The sequence below is a fragment of the Bidens hawaiensis genome, unplaced genomic scaffold, assembly GCF_021521415.1.
Source record: "Bidens hawaiensis isolate Kalapana, Puna unplaced genomic scaffold, B.hawaiensis_p1.1 tig00001087_1, whole genome shotgun sequence".
NCBI lineage: Eukaryota > Viridiplantae > Streptophyta > Magnoliopsida > Asterales > Asteraceae > Bidens > Bidens hawaiensis.
This window is the reverse complement of record NW_027491062.1, coordinates 2,060,964-2,071,150: the sequence shown is the minus strand read 5'-3', so window position 1 is coordinate 2,071,150 and position 10,187 is coordinate 2,060,964. Positions and strand designations below refer to the sequence as shown.

Sequence of the window (10,187 nt, the reverse complement as noted above, 5' to 3'; positions counted from 1 at the left end):
TTATTTAATTAATATATATAAACTTTTGAGTGCATGAGATAAATGTGATAAAATTCAATGAACTGTATTTATAGGTCTAAGATGATAAAAACATTAAGTAACTACGAATGAATAACAATTTTATCATCACATATTCATTTAACCATATTTTTTATTAAACCACTGAAATTAACACCCCCCCCCCCCCCCTAATGAGTATCTAAAAAGGAAGAACTGTATTCCTTGTATTCCTAATGTATCAAGTATGAATCGAATAGTCAAAAAACAATCTTTAATAATACCCTTTTAGTTAGGTTATAAGTCCTTAAAATAAAAGCTTTCAAGAGAATTTAGGGGGTGCTTTGATCAACTAAACCTTTTTAGTTAGGTTCTAATCATTAACATAAAAGCTTTTAAAAGAATTTAGGTGGTTCTTTTGATCAACTAATGAATTGAGATATAATATAAATGGCCGATACGATGCTCAATTCACTTTCGGTGTATGTATTTTGATTGTGGATCCTCTTATATCTACAAGGAATATATGTCTTTATTTGATTCCAAATGTGGAACATGGAAGGAAACCAACCTCCAATAATGATGAAAAACAATGACTTAAAATAAAAATACAAAGCAACAAGTTTTCTATATAAAGTTGTGTATTCCTTTAACACTCTCCATAGGCAAACGCAACAAAACCAAACCCCTCTCCTAACTAACAAAAATGTCGTATTACTCCAAGTCGAAAACAGCACTTGCCAACATTGGTCGTGATGCATTTGCTCTCCTAGATTTCTCTAGTGGGCACAAATCCAATCATAAGTATTCGACATCAACATCAAGTATTCGACATCAACATCAAGTGTTCCATCTTATCAAAGTACTAACTTGTTCCACTATCAACATTATCGTCAACCAGCATATGTGGTTTGACAACAAGTGTATGCCACCCAAGTTCATGCGACAAGGTATGAGACCACTGTTGATTGCTACGAAGCAAGCAAGAGGTATGGTGGAGCTGTTATTATAGATTATGTTAAGAGAAAACCCACCCGCAGAGGTTTCTTTGATTAAGGTCCCATGATTCCATGTAGAATCCTCTTGCCCTTCGCTTTAAGATACGCCTATTGCATATGTATACCTTGTTATCATCGTGTGTTGTGGACCGATGGTTAAGACGAAGTTATGTAATGTAATAAATTAAATAATCAATGCATGTGTAGCTTTTGGTTTTAAAATGTCTCTCATTCTCTTCGCCGTAATGGTTTGTCAATTGAACTATCGACCCCTCACAAGAACGATGTTTATGTTACGTAGTTTGATATGCTTATGTTTATGTTTGTTTCTCCACTAATGTCTGTTAGTGTTCGGTTGTCCATGAGACTGGTTGACCACAACACTCATGTCTAAGACCAAGTTATACTGTAGTAGCCATGCCATGTAGGTCGGAACACCATGCCAAAGTGGTGCGTAGGGCCTCGTGAGTAGAGGTGCACAAGCTAATTGGTTAACCGGTTTGTAACCGGAAACCTAACTGCCTATTACCCGGTCCAATAAAAACCAGTTTATACCCGACGGATTACAACCGGTCATACATTTTGACCCAAAAATCGGTTAATAACTGGTTAACCGAAATCGGTTTTAGGTTTTTAATTAGCGGTTGTTTACTGGTTAACCGGTTCAGTTATACCCAAAACCAGTTATACTGGTTAGGGTTTTTTGTGCTTGAAAACCGGGTAGTACCCGATCCGATTAACCAGTCTAACCGGCTAGTTGACTGTTGACCACTAATCGATTATTAAATTAACCAGTTTTCGAATAACTGGTAAACCGATTTATGCATGTCTATTTATGAGTGTGCTCATGGACATGAAGCATTATTTTTTTTTCCCAAGTTAATTTTTTATATTAATTCAATGATTATTTTATAAATGTTTGATTAGAAGTAATTAGTTAATTACTCACCACACAGGCACACACTGTAAGTCGGTGAATCTCTTCCCTATTTACTCACCACATCTTTGTGACGGTGCTCATTATTTATAACACATACTCTTCTAGTGTTTTAGTAAAAGACATGCATTTCGTATCAAATTTCACTTAGGAAAAAATATATATAGGAAAGTATCATAGAATAGTATCCTTTATAATGCAGGAGTTTGTGAACAAAATGAGCGTTTGAAACAAACGTTAGCATTCAAGTTTTTAACCTTTGATGCCTTAAATGGTTGGCTTTTGTGTATGGTGAAATGTGCTTAAACTTTGATATCGACTTAGTTTCTAACCTTTGATAACGATTTGGTCCGGTTTCAATTTTTCAGCCAGTTTAGTTTTGACGATTTACATCATCAAAACCACTGGTACAGTTAGATTGGTCCGGTTTCAGCTTTATAACCAGTTTATTTTTTTTATTTAAACGATTTAAAACCATCAAAACCAAAACCAGACCACGAGCACAACTCAAAACATCAACATAACTGAAACGAAAACTAAAACAGCCATAGACGAATGAAACAAAAAGAAAAAAAACGCAAAGTTAAAACTTGTATATCAGTTCAAAGACATCAAACAAAACAGCATTACACATTTGTCATAGGTTAGGAAAACTAGTGTACAACATTCGACCATAACCATTTAACTCTCAACAACTTCAACACAACATAATCTACTTTACCTGTGGTGAGATATGGCACTTTCATAACTTAAACTTACACATGATATGAAATGAAGATTTTCTCCATTATTATCATGATGTTTCGCTTTGGTTAACTGTCATTCATTGACCGGCAGATATGATTTGTTGAGCTTCAGCGAGTGCAGACTCCTCATCTGCAGCATAAAGCACCTTCTTAACTGCCGCAACCATCTGTCAGAAAACTTCAATTAGTCATTCTACCAAAAACTTATATGTGTTATTCTTTCAAATCACAAATATAACTAGTAGGCCTGTAAACGAACCGAACGTTCCATGAACCGTTTGTCAGGAAGTTCTTTTATTTTATAAACGAACAAACATGAGCACATGCCTTGTTCGTTTATATATGTTCATGAACGTTCTTTCATTTAAATCCATTTATGTCCGTTCGTTAAAGTTCATTTCTTTTTGTAATTTTATGCTTGTTTAAGTTCGTATATTAATATATTCATCTTAAGTTTTCAGGGCCGTTACAATCTAGTATAGTTTTGAGAGTGGCGTAGCTGAGTTGGGGCCAGGGGTGGCCCCGGCCCCCTCCATTTTTTCGCTCGGTGGTGTAAATATATCCTTTTTCGGACGAAAATTTTTATACATAGTGTAAATTTACCCGTTTCCAACAGAAATTTTGAGTCTGGCCCCCTCCGTTTTTCGCTCGGTAGGGTAAATTTATCCTTTTTCGGCCAAAAAATTTTATACATAGTGTAAATTTACCCGTTTCCGACAGAAATTTTGAGCCCGGCCCCTCCGTTTTTTATGTTCAGTAGTGTAAATTTATCCTTTTTCGGCCGAAAATTTTTATACATAGAGTAAATTTACCCGTTTCCGACCGAAATTATGAGCCCGCCCCCCTCTAGTTTATGAATTTTTTTATACATATTGAATCAGCCCCCCTGGACGTGTATGTCCGAGCTTCGCCACTGGTTTTGAGTTTTTAGGCCCAACACATTGTTGTTCACATTTACTTTTAATTGGTTTTATCTAAGTTACGTTCGTTTGTTTACTTTCATGAGTCGTTCATTTATATTGTTAATGAACGAACATGAATACGCTCGTTTCCATAACGAACGAACAAGAACACGCGTTCGTTTAGATGTTCTTTTCGATGTTTGTTCAGTTAAAGTTAAATGAACGAACAGTCGACCACGAACATGCTCTGTTAGGTTCATTTACAGGCCTAATAACTAGTGTTTGTAACATTATATTTATGCTACTAGTTAATACAGATTTATAAACATATGCACATCAAATGATAATATACACAACGGTTTTTACAATTTACATTACCGGTATATTTTCCAACTCAGGAGCCTGACAAAGTATCTCAATATCCCGTAACTTTGCAAAATAATAATCCCTTTCTTTCTCCAAAAGATCCACAGATACCTTCAGCTCTGTAATCTGAAAATAAAAATCAAAATTCAGGTTTGCAATCTATCAAATCTTCATAGACTAATCAGGATTACCTCGTTGGACAAAGCCTGAATTTCCTCTGAACAATCAGACTCGACTACTGCACTTGGTCTTTGTTTAGTCCCTAAAACAATCAGCATTAGAATCAATATTCATATACACGCACAATAACATTATGAGTAAAAACTGGAAAGTAAATAACCTGATATTTTGGGAATGTTCAATTTGTCAACTGAACCAGGATTCTGTGAGTTGTTTGTTTGCAGAGATTTTGAATTCTTCTGGGATGCTTTTGGATTACGTTCTTTGCATACCTTACCTCGACGTTCCACAGGATTATAATTCCTACACAAATAGTAAACACATAACTAAACGCAAAAGGAAAAAAACACGCGTTGTAGTTGAGGAATGCAACATTAACATACTCATTCATGATGCCACCATTAACAGATTCACAATATCGTTTCAACCATTGCAGAAACTCCAAGTTGTCCAACGGCCGACCCTTCACTAGCCTATTTACTTCAATATGCTGAAACAAAATCAAATATTGTTTAGGACACTTGTAACTTGTTTACATAAACATACATTCATGTCAAAAGTACTTACCTTATCAATTTTGAGTTTGTTGAATACATCTTGTAGCACTTTGTAGTTTTGGATCATATCATATTCTGTCCTTGCATCAAAGTTAACCTATAGTCAAAGTCAAACAACATCATGTCAAGTTGTCAGCACTTGTATTGGCTTAAAGATCAAAAATCTACAATATGAAATTATGAATCATCACCTTGTGCATAGGAACAGTCCCTGGATAGGTCATGTCCATCATCTGACACTGCACAGCACCTGAAGCAGCCTATATACCAACATTCCGTTTATTAAGTCACAAGCTAATTAATCAGAATTCACAAACATGCAATAGAAAGCTTGAATGCGAATTTTAAAAGTGTTCTAACCTTCATCAACATAATACCGTTGATTTACGTTCTTCGTTTAATAAACAAACGAACATGAAGAAAACTTTTTCTTCATTTAACTAAACTAACGAACGTAAACACATGTTTTGTTCGTCCATTTATGTTCACGAACGTCCGTTTATATTCGTTTAAATTTTAAAATAGTATATATATTTAATTATTTATATACACATAAAACATAAAAAGAGCTCGTTTAAATTATATATATGTGTGTGTAATTACTTGGTCGATTCTATTTGTTTATTTGTTCAATTATGTCCGCTTAAATTTATTTTTATTCGTCTACGTTCGTGAACGGTTCGTTTAGGTATTAAACGAACGAATACGAAGTTACGAACATGCACATTTTGTAAATGAAGCTCAGTTTACAGGCCTAAACTATTGATCAATCTCAGTTTCAATTAATTAATCACCAATTCCGCTTGCTAATAATAATCGCAAATTTGAACTGCAGTTTTATGGATCAAATTCACGTGTTTCCGTATACAATCATATATAGCTTAATTTCCACGCTATCTAGAATCTAATACCGAACAGACTTACATAATTAATAACAATGAAAATGAATAAAACGTAATAAGTGATTACTAGTAATAATAGTACCTCTTCGATACGCGAGAGATTGAGCTGAAGCCTGGCGTTGATCCATGAGAGAAGCTCGTTCCGTCCGACGAAGTACGCACTGTCCATCATTCCGATATTGCTAGCCATATTATTATTAACGATTATGTTCAAAGCAGAGATTGAAGAAGAACACTTGTAGGAGAGAAACAGAAAGAGAATTGAAGATGTAGGGTTTGGTTTGGGGGGAAACTGTGTGTAAAACTGGAAAGCAAAAGCTGGCAATGGCGTCACCAACCGGCCAGCAAACAAAGAAGACTCTTTTTTAACTTTTTTATTTTCTTTTTCATAAAAGCTACGACTACTCGAGATCGGATCGATAAAATATATGAAAGCCGAGTTTTAAATAAAGCTCGGGTCTTATATGTTTTAAAGTTTGACTCTTTTGAACATCGAATGTGTTAATTTAACATTGCATAGATGAGCTTGCACCGAGCTTTGGCTCGTTTAAGGCATTAAACTATGGATGAGCTCGGGATGGTACCGGAACTGATATTAGTGCCGAATGTTCGCTTCGGTACCGGTATTTCGTGCAAAATTCGGAAAATATCGGTACCGTACCGATACCGAAAACTAAAAACTTGGTACTGAAAACGCTTATTCCTGGATTACACATCAACTCGAGTTGAAGTTGTGTTTGTTTAAGATTTTTCCGAAAGTATATAAAAGTAATTTAAAATGTATATGAAGTAATTAATAATAAATGAGTTGAGCCCGGGTAAAACTTGAACTTGAAAAAGTAACTCACTAACCAAGCATAAGCTTTAGAAAATAGATCGAAATGAATATGTCTCAGAATGAGCTCTCGTAGGTCAAGTTAAATTGAACTCGAGCTTAGTGAAAGCAGATAAATTGTATCTTGGAGGTCATAGATTTAACTAAAGTGGTTAACATTTGTTCGACTAATATAATTACAATTACACGTGTATGATAATTTCTTGTTGCAATGTATATTTATAAGCTTTTGTTACGGTTACTGTATTTTTATAATTTTTGTTCAACTATTTGATAAACATATAAAAAGTAGTTAAGTAGCAATATGACAAAGTCGTGTATGTATTCGGCAATAGATCGTGACATGCTTCTGATATATGTTGTCAATCGTAACCTAAAAACATATGGGTCGGTTGGTCTTGTCATTATTGAATGAGTAGAGTCAAAATAACAGTAGTATTTATATTATTTGTAGGTGTGGCTAAGAATAGAAAGTGGTTAGGCAATTGTTATTCTAACACCCTTTTATGATTTTTATACACCTTTTTAACACACATCTTATCTTCTATGTACATCCTATAAAGGGTGTATGAATAACACATCCCTAGAAGTAATTTATCAATGATTATGAAATATTGTATCTAAGGGTGGCAAATATAACCCAATTGGTTGAATGAGTTGTATTAAAATGTATACAACAAGTCAGAATAAGTTAAACTAAAAAAATGATTGAAACGGGTCAAAACGAATTGAAATTTCTCGAGGTTTTTTTTATTGGAACGAAAAAAACGGAGGAAACTTTTTAGTACTTTTATTTTTTTAATTTTTAATTTATATTTTGAGTTATAATTTTTTATTATTTTTTTGAATTTTTTAATGAGAGTTTTTGAAAGCTCAAACCATTTTGACCAATTTTAAAAACCCCTTATTAAAAAATTCAAAAGAAAAATAATTAAAAAATTATAAATCGAAATATAAATTAAAAACTAAAAAGGTAAAAGTACTAGAAAGTTTCCTCCGTTTTTTCTCGTTCCAATAAAAAAAACTCGAGAAATTTTAACTCGTTTTGACTCGTCTTAATTATTTCTTTTTTTAGCATGACTCATTCTGAACGATTATATATATTTTAATATAACTCATTCAACCTGTTGCATTTGTCACCATCAGTAACATGTATATAAAACATAATATAAGGAGAAAAGTGACTTTTAAAGCTAAAATTACATTTAGAAATGTACAAGGGTGTTGTTTAAAAAATAATTTTAGTAGTAGTATGTAATGTATCATCTTCCAAGTGTAATGTTTTAGAAAACACCTGTTTAAATTAAAGAAAAGAATGGGTCAGGGTGGGCCCGTGGGCTGGGTCATGTGCATAGCTTCGGTCGGGCCCTCGAGTGAGACAAGGTCACAAGGCTCCTTAGCCGGTATCCTCGTGAACCATGGCTTGATGGTGACTCCTTATCATGGACTCTAGTACTCGTCTTTTTTCAAACTAATGCATCAAACACTTGTACCATGTGCTTGTCAAGTAGGTACTGATATGTTTTTTTATTAATATTTCTGTTAAGGCTATAAAAATGTATTGGTAGGTTGTGTATTTTGTATGTGTTTTTATTAGTTTAGGCATTAAATAGACCAGCTAGATTACAACTATTTTGCTTTGTTTTGTTTTTTTTTATTTTTTACATTTTTATGAATATTAAATACCTATATTATATTACACAACTACTTACTCATTATTGACAATAAATTCGGCCATCAAGTTGATTTATGGCCTTGGAAATGAAAACATAATTTATTTATTTTTTATATTTGGTCTGCAAAATGATTTTCAGGTTTCACTACTTTTTAAAATACTTTTTCTATGTTTTAAGATGCTTAAAAAAATGCTATTGTCTCAATAGAAGTTTAATATATAAATTTAAGTGGAGAATTAAGATACTACATAAAAATATATAGTAACTAAATATTTAAATCGTTTATCACATTTTGTGTGTTAATTGCATTGGACAGCTTATAACTTATGACAATATTATAAATTTGAATCTATAATACGATGGTTGTGGTTGAGGGTACTCGATAGTGGATTTCCGAATATTGAAAATACAGAACAAATATTGAAAATGAAAATTTTGAGTCGTATTATCAAAACATAAAAACCATTACATAAGTCATAAAGTTGGCGGTTGGTTGTTGTTAGTAGTAAAGGAAGCATAAATGATTAATAACAATCCACTATGTCAAGTTTAAGAAAAAGTAAGATGAGTTAAACAAGTCTTCTCATGGATTATCCATTAGTAACTAATCATAATAGTTCACAATCATTATCATTTCGGAGATTGTGGTGACGTGTGAAGGGTGAGAGAGGCGTACTCGGGTACTCACCGCCAGATAGGGTACCTGAATTAGGGTACACTATCGTTTTTAAAGTTTGTTATTTTGCTTTTTATTAGGATACATGGCTCATCTCTAAATTTGTCTAGCGACACAGGCTTCTGAATCGGTTTATAAACGTTGACTAGGAGATGTGTATTAAGACTTTAAAAACGTACGGAATCTTGGAGAAGGCCATAGCCCTTCCTGATTACCGTCGCTTGAGTCAATCAAAAACCTAATTATTCTAAATAGTTAGAGCAAGTAAGGTATCGCATCACAAGGAGTATGTGGTCAATGCAATTCGTGTAAACACTTTCAAGATTATGAAGTAACAGATTTAGTGCTGATCACACAAGCAATAGTTTTAATTAAGAGAACTAAACAACGAACAAGTAAACGAGTATTAAGCAGTTAACAAAGCAAACCACACCCGGGAATTCAAGTAAGCAACCAAACAGTATCTCATGCAACCTAACAAATTGATTATTAATGATTAACTAAAAACTGATCAACCAGACAAAACCTTAGACGCCAACAATTACTTTACACACGACACTAGTTATCAAACAGTCCTTGCCAGTGTGACTCAGTTAAGGGTAACTGTACGTTTTATCGTATTCAAGTTAACCAAACAGTTATATGACTAATTATCTAGCAACTGGTAACAGATCGTTCAGACCAACGTAAACCTAAACAGACCGAACACACAGAAATACTAAACATCAATAATCATATATCAATCATCAATAACAATATACAAGTGTTCTTAATCACATGAGAAAAACTGTAAAGGGTTACAAACTATACATCCCGGGTGCGATTCTAGGAGATTAGCCGAGCCTAGACATCATCATATCTTCAATACGGTTGATATAGATCATGCGGAGGGTCTTGACACGAGCTAGGATGGTGGAAATCGCCTTCTTGGACTGCTGGAATAGCCTATGGTTCGTCAAAACGGAGTTAGGGTTTCTTATGATGAAAAATATGTTAATAACCAAAAATCCCGTCTGCACTCCCCATCGCGTATCGCGATGGGGTCTTCAACGGTCCATCGCGTATCGCGATGGACCAGAAAGTGAATAATTAACACCCTATAGCGATACGCTATGGGTGTTCAAGGAGCCCATCGCGTATCGCGATGGGTCTCCTCACCAGCAAAAAAATTTAAACTTCTCGTTTCGCGTGCTGGACATCCCGGGTCTTCATTCCGTACTACAACAGGTCCATATTGAGTACTTTAACGCCTATGACCTGAAATCCAATTAAACATGTATGAAGTATCGATAGTTCTAAAATAAACAGTTAAAACTAAATATTAAATGTACTAAAACATATAAAAATTAACCGACCATCACATCCCCACACTTATCTTTTGCTTGCCCTCAAGCAAAACTCTAAAGCAAACATCG

General features: G+C 34.0%; 1 protein-coding gene across 1 annotated transcript; it reads right to left on the bottom strand.

The window, feature by feature from the left end:
* Nucleotides 1-2,510: 2,510 nt before the first annotated feature.
* On the bottom strand, nt 2,511-5,807 carry LOC143557230 (microtubule-associated protein RP/EB family member 1A-like). Its single transcript, XM_077046351.1, has 8 exons — nt 5,668-5,807; nt 4,875-4,943; nt 4,694-4,780; nt 4,510-4,616; nt 4,287-4,429; nt 4,138-4,208; nt 3,959-4,072; nt 2,511-2,845 (listed from the first exon to the last, which is right to left on the bottom strand). Exons 1-8 carry the CDS (start codon nt 5,773-5,775, stop codon nt 2,756-2,758), a joined length of 789 nt encoding a protein of 262 aa, XP_076902466.1. The 5' UTR covers nt 5,776-5,807; the 3' UTR covers nt 2,511-2,755.
* Nucleotides 5,808-10,187: the final 4,380 nt, after the last annotated feature.

Coding starts and splice junctions, on each gene's coding strand:
- LOC143557230 (XM_077046351.1), bottom strand. CDS start 5,775: ATGGCTAGCAATATCGGAATGATGGACAGTGCGTACTTCGTCGGACGG. Junction 4,209..4,286: donor GAACATTCCCAAAATATCAG/GTTATTTACTTT, acceptor TGATTGTTTTAG/GGACTAAACAAAGACCAAGT. Junction 4,073..4,137: donor TTCAGGCTTTGTCCAACGAG/GTAATCCTGATT, acceptor TTTTATTTTCAG/ATTACAGAGCTGAAGGTATC.